The sequence below is a fragment of the Rosa rugosa genome, chromosome 1 (assembly GCF_958449725.1).
Source record: "Rosa rugosa chromosome 1, drRosRugo1.1, whole genome shotgun sequence".
Lineage (NCBI taxonomy): Eukaryota > Viridiplantae > Streptophyta > Magnoliopsida > Rosales > Rosaceae > Rosa > Rosa rugosa.
Genome location: NC_084820.1, coordinates 25,089,691 through 25,111,314, shown reverse-complemented (window position 1 = coordinate 25,111,314; position 21,624 = coordinate 25,089,691). Strand labels below are relative to the sequence as shown.

The following is a 21,624-nucleotide window of genomic DNA, read 5'->3' as shown; positions in this document are numbered from 1 at the left end:
AAACTGCCTCTTTTAATCATGTGTTCTCCTCAACAGAGTCAAATCCTCTTTCTTTCATTTGTTCAACCCACCTAAGGTTCTCTATTCTTTTAATATAAGGCCATGGAGATTGATCAACAAGTTTTATTTTTCATTCTTTTTCCACCCAACACTACACCAATTTTTCAATCAGACGACACATATCAGACGACAGCAAACATTTTAACTGTCGTCTGAAATAATCAGACGACAGCAAAAAATATTCTGTCATCTAAGTTTTTGAATCCAACAATAGTTTTTTCTTGGATCTTGTGCAAAATCATTTCAGACAATGGTTGATTTTTTTGATGTTGTCTGAATGAGTCGATTCAGACAACAGTTATTATGTGATGTTGTCCAAGGTTCATTTATACAATGGTTGATTTTTGCTGTTGTCTGATTATTTTCAGTCACACAACTGTTATTAGGTGTCTGTTGTCTGATAACTTGTAAGCCAATGGCTACTGAAAGATGTTGTCTGATTTAAGTGGTTCAGACAATGGTTTTTAATTTGTCTGTTGTCACATGAGTTTCAGACAATGCACCTTATTTGATGTCGTCTGAGTTTTTTTTTTTTTTTTCCGATACAATCAATAGCTGACTTTAGTTAGGGTTTGACTTATACTTTAACACTTAACACTTAACACTTTCCTCAATTCCATCGAGCAAAACACCCACTTCTGCCTCCAGCTGAAAATCACTTTCTCTCTCTCATCCCTCGGTCCTGCCCTCAGTCCTCCCTCAGTCCCGCTCTCAGCCCCGCCCTCAGCCCGCTCTCAGACCACGAACCCGTCTCTACTAAGCAGTTTGAAGGCAGATCCTCTCAAACTTAGCCGGAGTTCGTCATATTTAGAGTAAGGATTGCACAGAGGACCAAAGCCCCAAAACTCCGACCATAGATCGGAACTCAGAGAGCTCCACCATCCCTACAAAACTAGGCACACCTCCTTACTTCACCGCCATCACGCCAAAACCTCCGCCACGCCAAAACCACCGCTTGTCAACAACGATTTCAGACATGCACGATTTGGTCAAGGACGCCCAACTCTCCTTGACATCTCAGTCCAAAAAGGCAGAGTACTAGATCAATTTACTTTTGTCATTGCACATTGATTCATCACTGTGATCAGAAGAACACTTGCGCCGGGCTCGAGCACCAAATGGTTTGCAGAGTCGTGGAGAGCCTCAAGGTATACTACTCAAGCTCCTCCGATTTGGTATATTTCATACTATGGTTCAATCTGGTTTTGCCTTTTACAATGGTGATTTTGGTTGTGGCTCAGATTCAATTCCGGCTTCAAAAGGGATTGAATTTTCATCTGGGTTGTCTTCATTGTGATTGTTCTAGGATAAAGATTAAGGAATACATTAAACAGAAGCATAAAGATTGCGATATTTGAATGGAATTTAGTTCAAAGGATTTTGATTTGTTTGATTGGCAAGGGTTAATATAATGGGGACTGTTAGATTGGGGACTGTTATATTAATGTCTCAGCCTGTTATATATTAACCTTTCCATTAAAATGGGGACTGTTAGATTGGCAAAGGTTAATATATAACAGGCTGAGACATTAATATATAGATTGGTAAAGGTTAATCTTTTTTTTTTTCCAGACAAGTATCTTGATCTTAACTGTTTATGGTTGCAATTTTTTTTCCCTCCATCTCATATTATCTCTCTGCACAGGACTTGAGAAACCAAGCTAGGTTATTTCAAACCCAACTTTCCGAAATAAAGAAGAGATTAAGGTGAATGCTAGAAAATTGGGGTCTGAGTTGTGTTTTTTTGGTTTCATTCACTTATGTTGCTGTAGAACGTTAATGATCCCATACTAATGTTATGCAAATCTTGAATTCTGTAGCTATTAGACGAACCCTGATAAGATCAACAATGTAGATCAGTTGGGGCAAATGGAAGATTCAATTCAAGAATCGTGTAACCAGGTTACATAAGGTATCCTCCTGCTTCATTTGATTCGGGCGTGTTCTGGTGGTTCTTATTGACTATTTGGTCAGCAATCACATTGATAAGAAACACTCTTGTTGATCTTGTGCTTTTCATATATAGCCACTGCTCTGGTTCTTAAAGACACGAAGACTCCTATGAAAGGTCCACCTGGGGTGGAGTTTACTACCAAGCGCTTCTTGCACTGAACGGTTAGTTTGGATCATATCAGGCAAGTGAGGAACCCTTTGAACATGGTATGTTAGACCATGCATGCATATTTTGTTCTAGCTAGTTTCAGTATCCAATTGAGCTACCAGACTGTGGTCTAAATTCATAAATCAAACATAGCTCTACAAAATGTAAGCCTTAAATGAAATATGTAATCTGATGTGGCTCATATCTAGTTTCTGTTTACATTTTACCAGACCATCAACGATGTTATATTGGGAGTGAGTGAGTGACACAAGCAGGTTTCTCGCCGTATTTGAACAGCAGATATGGTAAGTTCTCTTTAGTGTGGACTGAATCACTTCAGTTTAACTGTAGCAGAATGTAGCTTTCCCCTGTTCCTTTGTCACTTGCTTATACAACTCATTGATACTTGATGAGGATAAACTCATTAGCATACAACTTATTAGTACCTATATGACAAACTTCAGTAGCTAAGGACATGTTGCAGTACTTTGAAAGTATATTTTCCCATGTACTAATCTCTGCATCATCATCATCATCATCATATGTTGCAGTACTTTGAAAGTATATTTACCCATGTACTAATCTCTGCTCCTCTGGTTTTTTTTGTTTCAGAAAATTTCCGAGCTCTTTGTACAGGTAACTAGTTGCTCATCTTCTTTTCCTTGTTTTGAATTTAGTAGTTGATATGTGTTTTGGTGAAGTCTCTAGAACTCAGTAGTTGATATATGCTTTTGATTCAAAGTTTTTTAAAAACTCATGCAGGGGCTCCTTATTTATTTTGGTTAATTGAGTTTTGTTTCTATCTTTGTCATCGTATGCATCTTTTTTTTCTTTATTTCAGTTCTGTTATGTTTTGGATATGTCCAGGGACTGCTCTCTTTGATTTACAATTATGAATCTTTTTTCTTAATTTGAATTATGTTATGTTTTGGATATGTCCAGGGACTTTTCTCTTTTATTTACAACGCAAAAAATACTATAAAGTATACGCAAGGTATATTCTCCTCCGGTCTCCTTTTGAATTTACATCTGTTTTTTTTTATTTTTTTTTATAGTATTTGTTTTGAATTAGATTGACTCATAAAATCTGGTCCTTTGGAACCAATAGCTGTGTTATGTAGTCTCTTCCACAATGGTTCAGTCTCGTTTTTCATTCATGGTTTTGCATCTTTGCATCAAAATGTCATCTCTTAATCTATTTTTTGAATCTCGTTTAAGATGCTCTTACATTTCTATTTGGTTATGAAATGATGACTTTGCTCTTTCTCTCTTCAGTGGTTGCTTGATGAAAATGAAGGGTGTTCGATATATTAGCAAAGAAAGCATCTTTTTGGCTGCTGCACCACAGGTTTCTTTTATTCCATTTTCATTAGAAATTATGTTCACATTTTTTTTTTCCATCTCCGATGCCATGTTGATCACATACACTATATTCACTATTTTCCCTTGGGTGTCAGATTTAGGTGATTGCACTTCTGTGCTTTGCTTTGGATATGCATTGTGATAACAGAAAAGCTTGATAAGTTGTTTTAGTAAAAATAATTCTCTTTCCTATCCTTTTTTTTACTTTTATTTTTTTGTCTGAACTCTTTTTGCTTCCTGATTATCTGGTTCCTCCTAAAAGTTCTTGGTGGTGGTTTCTTTGTTTTTGTTTTTGTTTTTTCTTTTCCCTATTTCTGTTATTGTTTTTTTTGTCTGTCAGCACATATAGAACTTTCAGTATACGGGGGTTGTGACTTTGGTTCTTATGGAGATAATGAGATTATGAATGATTTAGTGATTTAATGGACGTGGTGGTCATTAATCCTATATCTATATCTACAATACTAATTACTCTTTTTTTACCAAGAAAGAAACAATCAAGAATATGAAGATGAAATGTTATTCATGCTCCTAGCATTATTCTGCAATATTCCTTTTCATTTTTGCAAGTACCTGGAAATAATATTGACTTTGGAGTTTGTGTAGTTTGCAAGTACTGAGTAATTGATTTTTATTTTTCATACTTCTGTTGCAATTGTATATGAAAATGAGACGTTGTAATACAGACTAATTTGAATTATATATTGTTGGTTGGAAGACCTGTTGATAAGCCCTGTGGTTGGATTCTAGTCTTGGCTCAATCTAATTGTTGAATTTGAGGAGTGTTAATATGTACTTGATATTGGTTTGTGCTATATTTATCAGGTTATGATTGAAGATATTGGGAAGCAGATTAAGCAACTATAAACCTACAAGGTGCAGGACATTGATTTACTTGACTAGAATTGTTGAACTGTAATTTGTTATACTTTATAAATTTGTTTGCATATGGTGTATTTTGATAAAATACTGGAATATATGATGATTTTTATGTTGGTTTGTTTGTCGCCGATTGATTAAACTTACTGCTGTCTTCTATTTTATTGTTGAAGTGGGATCAAAATTTACAATGCTCAAAGAAATAGGTCTGGCCGGAAATCAATAGTGTGGCAAAACATGGGGGTATGCTAGTATTCATAATTGTAGGTTCAGATTTTGTACATGCTATGGTTAGTGCACTGCTAAGATTTTGTAATTGACTGTTTTTAGGGTATTCCGGCACAACAAAATGTGAAGGACTGTGGCATATTCATCATGCGGTACATGAAGGAAATAATTGAGGATAAGAATTTGGGTTTTGCTTCAAAGGTAAAGCCTCAAATTTTAGTTCGACAGCTTTATAACTTTATGTTTTTAGCTGCATGATTTTGTGATGTTGAGATTGTACTATGCCTTTTGTTTCAGTGGCAGCGACGATCCGAATTGATCTACACCCAAAAGGATGTTGATGTTGTGAGGTCAGAGTGGGCTAAGTTTGTGATGAAGTATCATATTTCATAGCTGTGATGGTTGTTCAAGGCAGGGCTCTTATTTAGGGGTATTTGATCACCCTCCTGCGACTGATGGTTTTAGTTTTTGCTTTAGTTAATAGACATGGTTAATGCGCAGTTGAAGGCATTTTTGTGTTGGTATTTTGATGAGCCTCCTGCTAGCTGGTTTTAGTTTTTGCTTGTTATAGGCACGGTTAATGCGCAGTTGAAGGCATTTTTGTTTTGGTATTTTGATGAGCCTCCTGCTAGCTGGGTTTAGTTTTTGCTTTAGTTATAGGCATGGTTAATGCGCATTGGACGCGTTTATATATGTTTTCCGGCTTTATGCAGTTATAGGCAATGTTAATTCTTATGTAAATATTGGAATGAATATTGCTGATGGAATGAAATGGCTTTTGGAATCAAGGATGTGTTCAATTGTACAGAATGTATGTCTTCTCTTATATCTCAGACAATTCAAAATCAACAGCAAACCATTGTCTAACAAATGAACATGAAGAAAAAAGAAAGAAAAATCTGTTGTCTGAATCATTTATCTACAATAGTTATTAAACATATTCAATTGTCTAACAAGATATAACACAACAAGATAATAATATGTTCTGTTGTCTGATGAAAAGGAAGACCACTGAGAATTGAAAAGCTACAATTGTATGAATTGATCAACTAGTACAGCATCTTGGGAGGCCATATGGTTGAAAAGAGGCTTTAAGGATTCATAAAACAAGAAAGCTGTAGTTCAAGAAAATATCAGACAACAGTTTATTTTAGGATGCAATTGTATGAAGCAATGATATACAATGGCTTTAATAGTTTTGCTATTGTCTTGTTCAAAGTCAGTCAATAGTATTCAACTACTTTGCAGATGTACAAGCTTACTTCAGACAACAGTTTTTTTACAAAGCAATGTTCTCTAAATCTTCATTACACGTCTACATTCTTCTAGGGTCTGTCAACTGAAATTACTTTGCACAAGAGTTAACGTGTCAATTGCTGTTGTTCTTTGTGGTATTCAGACAACAGACAGTTTAGTTGTTGATGTTGTAGTAAACTTTATCAGACGACAGTTTTTTGGTATTGTCTGATCCATATAACAGACGGCATTGAGATAGACAACAGCAAACTATATAATCAGACGACAGTGAAAAACTGTCGTCTGATTGAAAAATTGGTGTAGTGCAAGCTCTATATAAACAATAATGGCTTCCATAATCATTGACTACTTGTTCTTGATTTTGAGATTGAATTGGGACTTATCAGTTAAGTATGTGGTTGGGTTAAGGTTCAAATTGAAGGCTTGCCAAATCCATATTTATAATTTTATATAAGTTGAAACGATAATCGGAGAAAAACATGATATTGAATTGGGTTTAGTGAGCTCTGTACTTCTTGGGTCTGAGAAAGCGAGAGGTACCAAAATTGGATTGCTTTGCACAAAGAATTTATCTTTATTTTGGTTTTTGATGCATCAATAATGTTTAATGAGGCAAAGATTGAACCTTTTTGGAGGGAGGTGCAGTTTTGATGATGATGTGATGATCTTTTCTAAATTGGAATGAAATAGAGAATTTGTTACGCGCAAGAAGAAAATAAGGAATATGAAAGCATGATTTGATGAATTCTTTGCTCATTTTGCTGCTCAAAAGGGAGGTTTGGCTCCCCGGATCCATGCCCAAAGACCAATTCTTGTTGTTTTTTAAGGTCTCATTGCGAGGAAGATCAAATAGCTGGGTTTGTGATGAATAGGAAATTTTTTCTCTTCTTCTTATTGTTTTAGTGGGTAAAATAGGAAATAAAATTTTACAAAAATTATAAGAGGTCTAAATAGAAAATGGGGAGGTCTAACTAGAACCACCCTTTCCCGAATTCTCTTTTCTTTAAACAAGTTATCAGCACGAAGCCCTAACCCTGATTCAATAGCCAAAAACATCAAAAAATTTCAAAAACTCAATCTTGTGTTAGGTAGCGAACCTAATCTTTGATACCCAAGCGTCGGGGGTTAACTGCCGGATCAATGGTTGCCGTGGGCTGCGTTAACCGGTCCCTTTATTCTTTCCCGGAGGAGAAAAGCTACACTGCAATGCCGCACAGCGGTCATCGTCATTATCAGGCGTTGCCTTACCACTTGGCGGTTGGTCATGGAGTCTAGACCCGTTTAGGTCTCTTTCCTGTGGGGAGTGTTTGACAAAGTATGGTGCCTGGAGGCTAGACCATATGTTTACATATAGAGTATATGTAAAGTTTGTAATTGTATGAACAATGACAAATAAGTATAGCAAGTAATAATATATGGATCTTATGGCCATGTGACATGCATATTAGATAATTGCAAGTGTGATGGGTGTCCATATAAAATTTTGGGAGTAGCTTCCGATGAAAGCTATGAAGCATTGTGAACCTAGAACTTAACTAAAGCGTGTTGGATGTGTTTGAGCGAGTTAGGTTGTGTTCGAGCAAGTTGGGTGTAGTACAGTTGAGCGGGTAGGCGTTGTGCGAGCATGCAGGGCGTGCCCCAAGCAAGTCGTGGCCATGCTCGATACCCAAGCGAGTCGTTATCCAAGCATGTTTAATTAAGTCATAAGTGTCACAAGCTTTTACATGTGTCATAATTTGTTTAAGTGAGTGTCACATGTTTATTTAATTGAATTACAATTAAATAGAAGCATGGAATATGTGTATAGCATGTACTTGTAATGAAGTTGCTAATAACATTTTGCATTTTGTAAACATGCATAAGGATCATTGAGACCGGTATGTGAAGCATAACATATCTAGCATGTAATGCCTAGAAGGCGTTTGCCGAATCTACAAAATTTTGTTGGCACGCTTAAAAGTTATAAAGCATGGCATTGGCATGGCACTAGCTCTAATTGAAAGAGCGTAAAGAAAGGAAGATACAGTTACTTATCTTATGCCGATTTGGAGTGAGTTGAAGTTGGAGTTGGAATTGATATAAGTACCCAAATCATGTTGGAGTTGTCCAAGCATGACGCTCCATTGCTTAATTTGGTAGATAAAGTGCTCCGATAATGTACATCAACTCGTAGTTGAGGTATCATTTGCAAGTAGTTGAATGCTCGGTAGAAATAGTTGAATTTCCTTGAAACAAAATAGATGATTAATATGTGTATTTGTAAAATCAACATCAATAATTTGCATATGTACTTTGATAAAATTGTAAGCAAAGTGTATAAGCAAATGTAGTGTTTGATGACAAATAACATGCATATATATATATATATATATATATATATATATATATATATATAGATCCTATCCAGAGTGAGGCCTCGCTCTGAAATTAAAGTGTGAGGTTGGAGTTTAGGGTCACTTTTCGGTCGCATATCCACATCTCGACCGTTCAGTTTTTAGGTACTAATGTATAGATCATCTCTGCAAAATTTCAGCTAAATTGATAGTCGTTAAGGCATTGATAACTGCCTTAAAGCTAGTACGGTTCAGGTTTGACAGATTCAGTTCGTCCATTGGTTTAAGCGAGTTAGATACCTTAAAGATCATCAAGTTAGCTGAAATTTTGCAGAGATGATCTATACATTAGTACCTAAAAACTGAACGGTCGAGATATGGATATGCGACCGAAAAGTGACCCTAAACTCCAACCTCGCACTTTAATTTCAGAGCGAGACCTCGCTCTGGATAAGATCACATATATATATATATATATATATATATATATATATATATATATATATATATATATATCTATTTTGAATGTCGAATTTGCGGGGAACATATATACAAACTCTCATTATGTGTGATGACAATTGAAACATGGTAGTGATGGTACAAATGCGTCATTTATATGCGAGTGTACTAATCATATGGCATAAGTGAGATAACCATTTGATATATATAGATGATTAGATACATAGTGGCAATTTGTATGCTTGCTTTGATATGTAATTTAGGTAGCTGAATATGCTCATTTTTGCACAAGTTAATGTGTGAATTAGTAGCTCCAAGTATAAAATAATATGTTGAGACCAAGGCCAAAAGTTTCATTAACGTGATAGTGGGAGCACAATCGATTCAACTATCACCGTGCTAGCTAGTGGTTTAAAAGCTAATGAAGATAAGCTGAACACAATTGGTATTGATAGCTAGCCTCACAGTCTGTGATCAAGTAAAGATGGAGCATGCATTCTTTATATGACTTTGAGGCATGCATAAAACGTACTTGGTAGTATACATAAGACATAAATAGATGATTATATATCTACTTATGTAGTACTGTGGGCATTGCTATGAATATATATACAATGCTGCAATGAATATGTGTGGAGTACGTGTGCGTAGACATGCTCTTAGTGAGTACGAAGATATGCTTAGCTTGTCAGTGCTCGTATCAGTTGGGAGAAAGTGATAAAGAGGAACTTAGCTTGCATATTTTGTTTCTAGCGAAGTGAATGACCAATGAAGCTCTGTTCAAACCAATTACTGGGAGCTGCTGGCGGAGCCTGGGCCAGTGGTAGTTGTTAGAAACAGTATGCTTAAGCAATCACAAACACATAATTTAGAACCTATACTGGATCAAATCATGTATATTCAAAAACTGAATTCTGTTCCAACCGTGTTTGGAAATCTCCTTGAGTTAAATCCAAGTGAGAAGAAATATCCTTGAGGAAGATTCAAGTGAGGTGAAATCTCCTCTAGACAGATCTTGGAGAGGTAATATCCCCTTAAGATGGATCCGAGTGAGGAAGAAAATCCTTAACGGATCCCTTTGAGACATATCTAATCCTCTTCAATGGAAACTGATTTCCATTCAAACTCTAACACTGAATGTAAGTATGAAATAGGGATTGAAAACATCATATATATCCTATGCAGTGTTTTCAAAGGCGTCGCCAAGGCGAGCCCAGGGCGCGCTCCGGTGTGAGGCGACCAGAAAAAGCCTCGCCGGATCAAACTCAGACGTGCTGCTGGAAAAGCGGTCGCCCAGGCGATGGAGCGTCGCCTCAGGCGGCAGTGCGAGGAAGAAGAAGACGCGAGGGTCATTTTTTTTCTTTTTCTTTCCGTCAAAACGACGTCGTTTTGACTTTTTTTTTTCTTTTTTCTTTTTAATTTCCCCCATACGAAGTCGACATCTATCACATTGACTTGTCTACTTCTATTAGATTGAGAAGCAAACTTTTTCTCTCTTCTTCTTCGTCGTCGGCGACCTTCGACAAGTCGCAGGTCACTCTGGTCTCTGTGGCTTCTAGCAAAGGAAGGCGAGAAGAGTTCCACACCGAAACGATGATGGATGAGGCGTCGGGGAATCTGGAGTACGATTTCTATTGGAACCCAAAAAAGTGAAGGTAAGCTCTGTAAATGAAGTTTTTTGGGATTTTTGGGTACTATGTGCTGAAGTGGGTATCAATGGTGTTTGGTATCATCTGCATCTCATATGGGTATGAGAAATTTTGGTTCTTTAATTGTAATTCTAGTCTCGTATTTGAGTTCTTTGTTTGCAACCAATTTTGAAATATAGGAAGAGTTGTCATTGACTTTTTAATGTGTTTAAGCTTGAATGATGAAATCAATGTCCAATTCATGGTGTTAATTGATCCACGAGAGTTCTATATGTTTGAACTTCAAGAGTTCTATATCTCGGTACTCATTATATGCTTCCTTGTGCCCTCAGGCAGAGACCATTGTGAGGTCGAAGATGGCTTGGATTTACGGCCAGCAGAGGAATGTCTCAGCTCAGTTGCCGCGTCTCTTTTTCCATGACTGCTTCATTGAGGTAAAGGCTCAGATTCTTCATGACTTTGGTGTGAGTTTTTTTGTGATATGGCTTTAATTTCTGGTTTGAAGTATCGAAATATAAGGATATATGGATTCTTGAAATTACGGATTTCTTGATTGTTTGTGGCTGATCAGCTTGGCATTGAATGTGGTTTGGGGTTTTGCTCAAATCGGTTATAGTTGCTCTGCTCTGAACCATTGAAATTATTTCTTGACTCTTGTAATTTAGGGATTTCTTGACTCTTGAAATGCTTAAAATGTAGCTTGTTTCTTTGGATTTTCCTATATGGGTGTTGTTTGGAACCTTATTTAAGTATATTCATATTATTTATAAATGTAGTGTATTATTATAATAATTACGGGAAAAGCGATCGCCTCAACGCCTTGAGGCACTCGCCTCACGAGGCTCTAGGTGGTCGCCTTCGCCTTCGCTTTCGCATTTGAAAACACTGATCCTATGTATGCATATTGTATAAACTGTATAATATGTAAAGCAATATAAATGAAATCACCGTGCATCATTAGATTCTGCATTTAGGCTTGGGATTGAAGTCATTGTATCAACTCTGTATGTGCAGAATACATGAACTCCAGAAAACAGACAAAACAAACTTACTTGACACAGTTGAGTTTTCCATCTTAGTCTTCTCCTGATTTCACCTTTAGTATTCTCTTAGTGATGGGACTAATTGATGAGAATGAATCGTGCATGAGAAGGGACCAAAATATCTGATATATAAAACATTGTATTGTCAGTTTCTTCCATCAAGAAACTGACAATGCATCTTAACTGCTTTTTCAAAAAACCAGATAAACTCTCATGAGTCATAACTGTATTTATGAATTTCAAATTCTAACAGATGTGATAAGTTGGACCAAAATGATTTTCTTAAGTCCTTAACTTATACTTGACATTTGAATTCAAAAATAAATCATATATGAATATATACTTAGGTTCTATACAATGTCGGGTTCATCAAATTTGCTTACAATCTCCCACTGAACTTGACATTGTTTAGAAACTAAAGTATATATGATTTAGATACTGAAGTGTGCGCACTTTGAATTCAACTCACATCAAACAATCTGTTTCAAAATTCTGTCAATTATGGTCAACTACAAGGAATCAAAGAATGTCATGATGAATTAGAAAAGCATCAGCATTCCAAGATCACAATGCAGCAAACATAATCACATGAATTACCTCAAAATACAGTAACATAACATATGCCTAATTCATAATCCATATCGATCGTTCATAATATAAGCATACGTTGTCCTACCAGAATTTCTAATAACATAGAATTGGCAACCATATATTTCACACTACTTAATATTGTCAATCTGCAAGATTTGCTATTCATTGATAGCTTGCTGAATTTGTACAACTTGAGTATGCAGAAAGATAATAAGGTGAAATTCCATAAATGTAGGTGAACTTTACTGACCAATAATGAAAACAACCCTATACAATTAATGATAAGTAAGAATGATAAACATCCAACTGACCTTGCATAAGTTATATTTTCCATGCTTTTCTTCAAAAATGCATTCTTGGGGCACTAATCTTTATGAAACTCATCTACTTTAGACATTGTTGACTCTCCTTTTGTTTCCTTCAAAAACCAAATGTTGCTGCTAGAAAACAACATATCATCAACATTCATAATCAGAAAATGAAGTTTCTCCCACTGGTCTTTAGAGATATACAATCATCCAAATTGTTTTCAGAGAACCAAAGTTAGTGATCATCGATCTTCCACAAAAACTTCAAGCTGCAGCATTTAAATTTCTGCATTTTTCATTATTCATAGACTGCATTGCATACTTAGATTTTTCTCCATTGTCTAGGACTGATGTATTATTGCAGTCCTATGCTGGGATTGATATATTGTTGTAATCCCAATCTGGAACTGATATGCTGTTGTCTTGATAGATAAACCACTTCTCCATTTCACTAGCTACTTGTGATTCTGCGTCTATTTCTGGATCATTTGCTGCTATATATCTTGCTAAAATCAGCCATTCCATATACTCTGGTACTAACGAGTAATATCTTCATATAAGGACTGAATCCATTCAACTTCTCTCATATTCAACTTATCCATCATCTCTTCTCAAAATTGTTCTTCTGACTAGGACTGGAAATATTGCTGCAATAGTCACTTGATGGTGTCGTTCTAGTCAGGAAATATCACTCTTGGATTACTTTTGTGCCACTGCTCATCATCTATCTAGCCACTATGGATTCTGTTATGACTTGTAAGGATGTTGGTGCTTTTCTGGATGATGTCTGTAGTTGATCTAACTTTTCTCCAAGTGTTCTTGAAACGCACAAATTGCTTCTAATGCATGAAGACCATGTAAATCTAATATCCAAACATCATTTTTGCAATTTCTGATACTCAAAATTTCCTTAGCTGCCTTGTTATTGTGGCTTTCAGCAGCTAACCATTCCTTCCTAGCCTTGATTGAGTGTTGTTGAGCAGAATAATGGTCACCTCTTATAAAGGCATTAGTGGTAGCTTTCGAATACTGAGACACTGACCTCATCATCCTTAATGCATCTGTTTGTATCCTCAAATAAACATCACCCTCTTCCCACTTATGTTCGATAAGTGCAGATTCCAAACTTTTAATAGTCAGTTGCACATCTCCAGCACAATTAGAAGGTTTTGGTCTATATAAATCATTATCCATTGCAGCCATAATATCCTCCACCAAACTGACATTTCATTTATGAAAATAACACCAATATGTGATAGAGTAAAGGCAAAACCAGATAACAAAAATAAGGATGCACAACAGTTTTGAAGGTTGTCTTCAAAATTGCTTCATTCTGATGCTTAGAGTTAAGTTCAAAATAACTATGTGAAACCTTGAAAAGACCAAGTAGCCACCAATTCAAAGCCAAAGTAATATGTGTACTCCTCAGCTTCTATTCTAAAATCCAAGCTCCCCGGAACAGGTACAGAAAACCAACACCACCATTAAAGTTGTCGAGACTATTTGCTAACTTGAAAAGTCTTAACTTGCTGGAACATGAACTCATTTTGATGAATTTCCCATAGAACCTGGTCCATAAATCCTCCATCATCCTTTTCAGTTACTCTAGACCTCTAGTGCTTTTCTTACTCAAACTTTGGACCCTTCCAAAAGTTTACCTTTTCTTTTCTTGATGAACTCCCTTAATATTGCTTTGTCCGTTGAAGTTTTACATGAACATTGATATTTCTATGCAAATATAACTAGGATAGATACTGCACTTGCAATCCCAGAATTCCATAAAACAAAACTTAAAGAACAACAAACTTACTTGAAGAACTGGATTCGTTCATTTTTAATGCATCTCCTTGCTGTTATTTGCTACTCTCAGATGGATTTCCTTCAACACATGATCATAATCTTGTACTCCCAAGTTCAGCTCAATGTCACTTTACCATTTTCCGAAATTTGAGTCATCTTGTAGTTCAACTTGATGCTCAAAGGAAAATGCCTAGATGAATGTGAAGTTGATCAGTAAAATCATTCTAGTTTATCATAATACTAGAATTGTCTGTACGTCCCAAAAAATGAAAATTCATGATTTGAACATTCATTTCACACCAAATGCATATGTTCAGAAAATAGAACTCAACCATTTTCAAGATTTTGATATCCTTTGGGGTGTACTAATCTCTAATGATATCTGAATGTTCAATTTTGATCATATACAAAATCAACAACCAAATGTTTGATACCAGACTTCTTTGGAAATAAGGATCAAATTAAATTTTAAGTTGCTTGATTTTATTGTTGAAAACCAAACAAGACAATTAATCTTCTTTACACTAAGCCATTTTGACAGCATTTAGCATTTAAGAAGATTAAATTGACTTTATATCAACAATGTGATCATGGCCAATCTAAAAGCCATTTACCGAAATATGTATGTATATATGCAGAAAATGAACTCTTCTATTTTCGAGATTTTGACGTCCTTTGTGGAGTACTAATCTCTAATAGTTCTAAATGTTCATTCACCTAATATATACAAGATTATGAAACCAAATGTTTGATGTAAATTTCTTTGGAAATTATACTCAAATTTAATTTTAAGTCTCATAATCTCATTCTGATGAAACTGAATACAGTGTAATTGCTATATATTGGCCACTTTGACAGCACTTTATTATGCAACATATAACTGAATTCATACTAAATATTTCACCAGCATATTTGATCCTTTAGAATCTTCATATATGAGACCACTTTGGCAGCACACCACATATGAAGTTTTCAAGATCAATATCAGAAACTTTAAACATGCATATCCATCATTTTGCATTTCGAAATAATATGGAAAACATAAATATGCACTGAGATGAATATGATGTAATCTTCATATGAAATAGAAGTCCTGTATTGGATCAAAGGTGCTATAAGAATCTACCTTTGGTTAAACTTAATAAGCTGATATCAGAAAATTTCTGTGACTGACTCCTGACTTTGGAAATTCATAACTATTCCCAGAAAATTCCTTTTTGTGTGATTCCAATTCCAAATGACTCTTTAAGATGTCTATTAAAATTCTTTAGAATAGACTGACCTCAAATTCCCAGTAGATCAGTACGTACAGTTTTGAAAAAGTAAGTGACTGAGTCGAAAGTCCAGAAAATCTGAAAGTGGTTAAAATCTCTTTCTTTGGCCAAAAACCTTTTTATCACCCAATTTCCCAACCAAGAAAAGCATTGTTATTTCTAAGCAATGTTCTAAGGCTATTGCTCAGATGGAAAGCACATCAATTAAACATGTAAACATCCTATGTCCCCATGATACAATGCTGAATATGTAATGTATGAATGGCAAAGCAAATTTGATCTTGTTGCTGACCATTAAGTCAACAGTTATCTCTAACTATGTAAACACTTGGACATATATAGCAATTGAGAGACAATTAAAATAGCAACAGCTAGCATTTTGTCAAGATCTGTCATGCAAATCATGTAGGTATAACTGACTATGAATTTTGGTTAATCTTGAGTATGCTATTATACAGATCAACACATGCTAGATAATTAAGATGACTATGCTAAATATGAGATTGTAAATCAACAACAATATGAATCAAAGCCAAAATATAATCTGCACCAAATTAAATATTAAAACCAGAAAACAAAACTGAAGAGTATGTGATACTAACAAGATGCAGTTCCAGAATCCATTGATGCTTCTCCAATATCCATTCATCAATTATAATCCAAGTAATACATAAACACATACCAATTAATCTAGCCACACATAAATCGAAAGCTGATATTTTGGATACATATCTCATCTATTCATAAAGCAAGACTTGGATCGACACCAACTTGGTAGAAGGCACTATTTGCTGATCAACAGAAGTGATAGAGATTGGTGATTGCCTTAATTGCTCTCTGGTCGTTTTCTCCTCCTCTCACTAAATGAGGGTAATGGATACTAAATTTGGGAGAACCCAATTTCATTTACATCAATCCAGAGCAAAATGGATTTGCAAAGGTGAGAGTATGCATGTGTGGATAGATGCATCAGATATGCAATATACATGTAGAAAACTGTATGCGGATTATATGAACAAAAAAAATTCCAAGAATTCACAATTGTAATGCAGTTAGTTTCTTCAACATGTAATTGATCTATGTATAGTTGCTCTGATACCAATTGTTAGAAACAGTATGCTTAAGCAATCACAAACACATAATTTAGAACCTATACTAGATCAAATCATGTATATTCAAAAACTGAATTCTGTTCCAACCGTATTTGGAAATCTCCTTGAGTTAAATCCAAGTGAGAAGAAATATCCTTGAGGAAGATTCAAGTGAGGTGAAATCTCCTCTAGACAGATCTTGGAGAGGTAATATCCCCTTGAGATGGATCCAAGTGAGGAAGAAAATCCTTAACGGATCCCTTTGAGACATATCTAATCCTCTTCAATGGAAACTGATTTCCATTCAAACTCTAACACTGAATGTAAGTATGAAATAGGGATTGAAAACATCATGTATATCCTATGTATGCATATTGTATAAACTGTATAATATGTAAAGCAATATAAATGAAATCACCATGCATCATTAGATTCTGCATTTAGGCTTGGGATTGAAGTTATTGTATCAACTCTGTATGTGCAGAATACATGAACTCCAGAAAGCAGACAAAACAAACTTACTTGACACAGTTGAGTTTTCCATCTTAGTCTTCTCCTGATTTCACCTTTAGTATTCTCTTAGTGATGGGACTAATTGATGAGAATGAATCGTGCATCAGAAGGGACCAAAATATCTGATATATAAAACATTGTATTGTCAGTTTCTTCCATCAAGAAACTGACAATGCATCTTAACTGCTTTTTCAAAAAACCAGATAAACTCTCATGAGTCATAACTGTATTTATGAATTTCAAATTCTAACAGATGTGATAAGTTGGACCAAAATGATTTTCTTAAGTCCTTAACGTATACTTGACATTTGAATTCAAAAATAAATCATATATGAATATATACTTAGGTTCTATACAATGTCGGGTTCATCAAATTTGCTTACAGTAGTGGCTAGCGGAGGATACTCGGTGGATGATTGCTAGCAGTTGACTGCCAGCGGAGGATAGCCAGCGGAGTTCGTCCAGCGGAGGAAGGCTAGCGGAGGTACTACATAGCGGTTGGCAAGTGATCGAGATTAGGCCTCTTGGCCGCGGTTACCTTCGCTAAACTGACCCGCTAAGGAGGCTCTATTGCTTGCGGTGTGCCCAAAGAGGATTTCTGGGTGTCCAAGTTTGAGTGGCACCCAATGAGGGCAGTTTGGCTCGTTGAATTTGCTGCTCAGAGAAAAATATGTTATTCTCTTTAGAATGCCTTCTGAGTTGGAAGAGGAAAGTTGTGGACAAGTGGGTGTCCAAAGAAAATGTCAAGGTGTGAAGAGAAGATCTTGGTCTGAAGTGTTGTTGTTGGCGGAGTGCTATCAGTGGCGGAGCCAGGATTTTGAACGTACTGGGGCACAAAAAGAACACTAGCTAATAATAATATCAAAACATAAATTTTTTAAAATAAAGTTTATATCAATTACATAAGTAAATGTCCTTGACGAGATTTCATATTTGGAAATCGTCCATATTAGTCTTATCTTCTATACTAGTAAAAGCATCTTTCTCAATATATAAAATCAAGCATATATTTTTTATAGAAGAATTATATTTTTATACATGAATGAAGAAAATAGGTGCAGTACAAAAAAAAAAAAAAAAAAAAAACAAACAGCTATGATCGATAATACACAAAAAAAGGACCCCTATTATATAGACATATATAGACATAAATTACCAATATTATATTATATTTTAACATCAGACAATTGCAGAACTTAGTGAGCACTAGAAACCCCCAGTTATATATTTTTTTTAAAGAATGGAAGCCCTTAGTATTAATAAACGGGACGAAGCTGAAGTATAAGTGTAATACTATGCATGTTAAGTAGGAAGTATATAAAAAGAAAACCCTAGGACAGACTCTCTCTCTCCTCGAAAACCCTAAGGCCTACGCCGTTCAATTTCTCGATCTCGTCCGGCGGCGCCCGGCTGTTGGGATAGCCTCTGGCCTCCCGCCGTCATGGGGTTGCTGCCGGACGGGAGAACTACTGCCCATGGTGACTTCGTCGGAGGAGGAATAAGCTCTGGGTTTTTCAGTTTGGTTCGGCTAGGATGGTTTGATGGTGGTGGTCGGGCTGTATGGGCCGGTATTACGATCCCTACTGATGGGTTTCCTGGATCGCAGACGTCAGGGTTCTCGATCGATGGCGGTGGGGTTTTGGGCAGCCTGGATCGGGGATTTGTTTGGTCCGTAGTGATGCAGGTCGTGGTTGTGGAGCTTGAGCGACGTGGTGCTGCAGGTCGTGGCAGCGACGTGGATCAGGAGGTCGTGGCTGCGATGGTGGATCAGGCGATGGGGGTCAGACAGATGTTGCCGGACGATGCAGTGCGGCGGGGATGGGAGGAGCAGGTTGACTGGCCCGAACCGGTTGATGGGCCGGGGCGAATTTCCTTGAAGACTACCATGTTGGGCTGCAAATTGTTGGGCTAGGTTTCTGCCCTAGTTCAATGTTTATTTGGGCTAGGGTTTGGGGCCTAGGCCCAATCCTATGTTTTTTTTAGTTTTATCTAAATTACAATAATTCCTTGTATTAGGAAACTAAGCACCGATGTGTACTCTATGTCTCTTTAGCGTCTCTGGAGTAGTACCGAAGGAGGATATCCGCTATCTCTACGATCTGAAATGTATAATGAGTGGGTCTATTTCTACGTACCATTGTGGGTACTACCACTACCTTCTTGTCTGTCTGTGTCCTTAAATGACAGCGGAAGGGTATGTAATGGTCTATTCTGGCTTGTGATGAATATACTATTTCGCCTTGTGGGCTTGATTCAAAAAAAAAAAAAAAAAAAAAAAGTAGGAAGTATATATGTTTAATTAATATAATATATATATAGGTTAAAGAGTTGACTGGGGCATGGGACCCATTAGGACTCTTAGGCTATGTTTGGTATGGCTGTTCTTTAAGAAAAAGCTGGCTTCTACTTATTTCTGAGAATAAGTGGCTGAAAAGCAAAGCAGCTGAGTGTTTGGTAAACTGGCTTTTTATAAGTGCTGTCAGTGGCAAAAGCAGTGACAAAGTGTTTGGTAAACTGTAAACTGGCTTGTGCTTTTTGTTTGTGGAATGACCAATCTGGACATGAAATCATTTTTTGCCTAATTATTTAGTAATATAAAATAGTTAAAGTTCTATTTTTATGGTTAGTTTAATATTTTTATGTACATATAGATTATGGTGACCATATAATTAATATTTGACAATTTTAAAAATTATTAAAGTATTTATACTATGATATTTTGGTTATAAGGGCATCTCCAACGGTTGTAGTCAAAAGCCAAAATGGCTTTGGCTTTTCAAGACGGCATCTCCAACCATTCACTTGCCTTAGCCATTTTGACTTCTTAGTCAAAAGGGGAGTCATTTTGACGAAACTTGCTGGAACGAAAGCCATTTTGGAGAAGGGCGGAAGATGGTGGGCCCCAGCTGCACATGGGATTGATTTTGCAGATAGAAGCAACGCGCAAACTGGAGACTGAATCCTGCAAACGCGCATAAGGACAAAAAAACGATCGGTTGGAATTATACGCGCCTCACACGCGCAATAACATGGCCGACACTGGGCCCCTCCAGTGACAGAAGCCGTTGGGGCTTCCAACGGTCCTGAAAATCAACGGTTGAGATTCATGCATCATTAATTCAATTTAAAATGAAAGGCTGAGATTAATTGGTTCTAAAAATCAAAAAGTAAATATATATTTACTGAATATCTAATCTGACGGTTCAAAAAAATGTTTAGATTAAAATCAACGGTTTATAATAAAGTAAATGTGTTTTAAACCAAAAAAAAATTGAAAAAATAAAAGAAAAATTTCTAAAAAATCAGAAAAATGTTTTTTGCCCGTTGGAACAGTAACTTTAACAAATTCTATAAATACCAACCCTCCTCTTCATAATTTTTCACTCCAAAACATCTCCAATCTCCTCCAAATTTCATTCTTTTTCACCATTGTTCTTCATCTAGCTAGCTTTCAATTTTTTTAGAAGATGCCTAACCCAAGACAAGAGTGTTGGAAGGATGCCGTAGATATAGCCTTGTGCATAGCTGTAGTTACCGTTGGTGAAGACGGCTCTAAGGGTACTAGTCAAGAGAAAAAAAGATTGTGGGAGCATGTACATGAAGTATACGAGACTTGCAAGCCTGCCGGAGGCGTGGTTAGATTGGGAGGAGGGTGTGACGGTCGTTGGAAAAAGATTAGACCGGCATGCCAAAGATGGCGTCAAGCTCTTAACAAAGCGGCACTTCTTCGAGGAAGTGGTGATAACGCCACCGACGAGGTAATCATCCATATTCTTGACGTTTTATTCTTATTTTTAAAATTAATTTTACCGTTATTTTAGCATGTTATGTATATTGACTTTCGTATAAATATATATAGTACATGATTAATATCTTCTTATTTATAGTTATTACAAGCTAAGTCAATATATCGTACCTTAGCTAAAGGAGAGGAGTTTGCGTTTGAGCATTGTTGGCCAATATTAAAGGATACAAAAAAGTTTAGCAATCCTCCGGGCATGAATGTCGGTAGCTCAAGTTTTCCTACCTCTATCAACTTAGAGGATGACGGCACTCCCGCGAGTGACTCCCCAAGCTCTTCAAATGTACATGCACGCCCCCTAGGTCAAAAAGCACAGAAGGCTGCTAAGAAAAAATCCAGGCAAGACGAAACAGGTGAACTCTTATTGCAAATGCAAAGGATTGCAGACCAAGGAGAGCGCGATCTCGAATACAGGCTGCGACTCAGGGAGGAGACTAAATTAGCTGAGCAGCACGCGGAAGATGCTCGCACAATGAAAGTGGATCCGTCAATTTTCACACCCAAAAAAAGGAGTTATTGGGAGAGGAAGCAAGCACAGATTATTGAGAGGGAGGAACAAAGCTCTAGTGCTGGTGCATTTCGTCAACCCTCCTTTTCTCCAGTTCAAGAAAATACACCACATAGTGAAGATGACTCTAACTTGGACCTCTACGTGCCAGTTCAAGAGACTCAATGGATGGGGGGAAATTAGAAATATTTTATTGGTTGTACTTTTTCACTTATGTTTTTCAATTATGAAATAAAATTGTTGCTTTATTTTATAGTTAACAAATAAAAACAAGAACTTGTTTTTATCTCACTTTTATTCATAACAATAAAACACACTGCATTACAAAAGCATAAACACACTAACAATAAAATAAAACCACACAAC

At 36.3% G+C, this 21,624-nt stretch overlaps 1 protein-coding gene and 1 long non-coding RNA gene across 11 annotated transcripts; both read left to right on the top strand.

Annotated features, from left to right (window-relative positions):
• Positions 1-577: 577 nt before the first annotated feature.
• Positions 578-5,440, top strand: LOC133724386 (uncharacterized). Of its 2 annotated transcripts, XR_009853659.1 has the most exons (12): positions 647-1,208; positions 1,706-1,767; positions 1,881-1,972; positions 2,087-2,220; positions 2,392-2,466; positions 2,774-2,797; positions 3,104-3,155; positions 3,437-3,509; positions 4,349-4,399; positions 4,576-4,645; positions 4,733-4,831; positions 4,928-5,440. It is a non-coding gene; the product is annotated as an uncharacterized LOC133724386 (long non-coding RNA). The 2 variants fall into 2 exon arrangements; XR_009853660.1 differs by lacking the exon at positions 1,706-1,767 and having other exon boundaries at positions 578-1,208.
• A 4,429-nt stretch (positions 5,441-9,869) lies between these two features.
• LOC133724383 (uncharacterized) lies at positions 9,870-21,446 on the top strand. 9 transcript variants are annotated; one of them, XM_062151092.1, is made up of 5 exons: positions 9,870-10,027; positions 10,152-10,334; positions 10,661-10,762; positions 19,679-20,706; positions 20,836-21,446. In XM_062151092.1, exons 4-5 carry the CDS (start codon positions 20,416-20,418, stop codon positions 21,439-21,441), a joined length of 897 nt encoding a protein of 298 aa, XP_062007076.1. In that variant the 5' UTR covers positions 9,870-10,027; positions 10,152-10,334; positions 10,661-10,762; positions 19,679-20,415; the 3' UTR covers positions 21,442-21,446. The 9 variants fall into 9 exon arrangements, 2 of the variants coding, with proteins under 2 accessions (XP_062007076.1, XP_062007075.1); XM_062151091.1 differs by lacking the exon at positions 9,870-10,027 and having other exon boundaries at positions 10,048-10,334; XR_009853654.1 differs by lacking the exons at positions 9,870-10,027; positions 19,679-20,706; positions 20,836-21,446 and adding exons at positions 12,701-12,803; positions 12,904-13,218 and having other exon boundaries at positions 10,078-10,334.
• Positions 21,447-21,624: the final 178 nt, after the last annotated feature.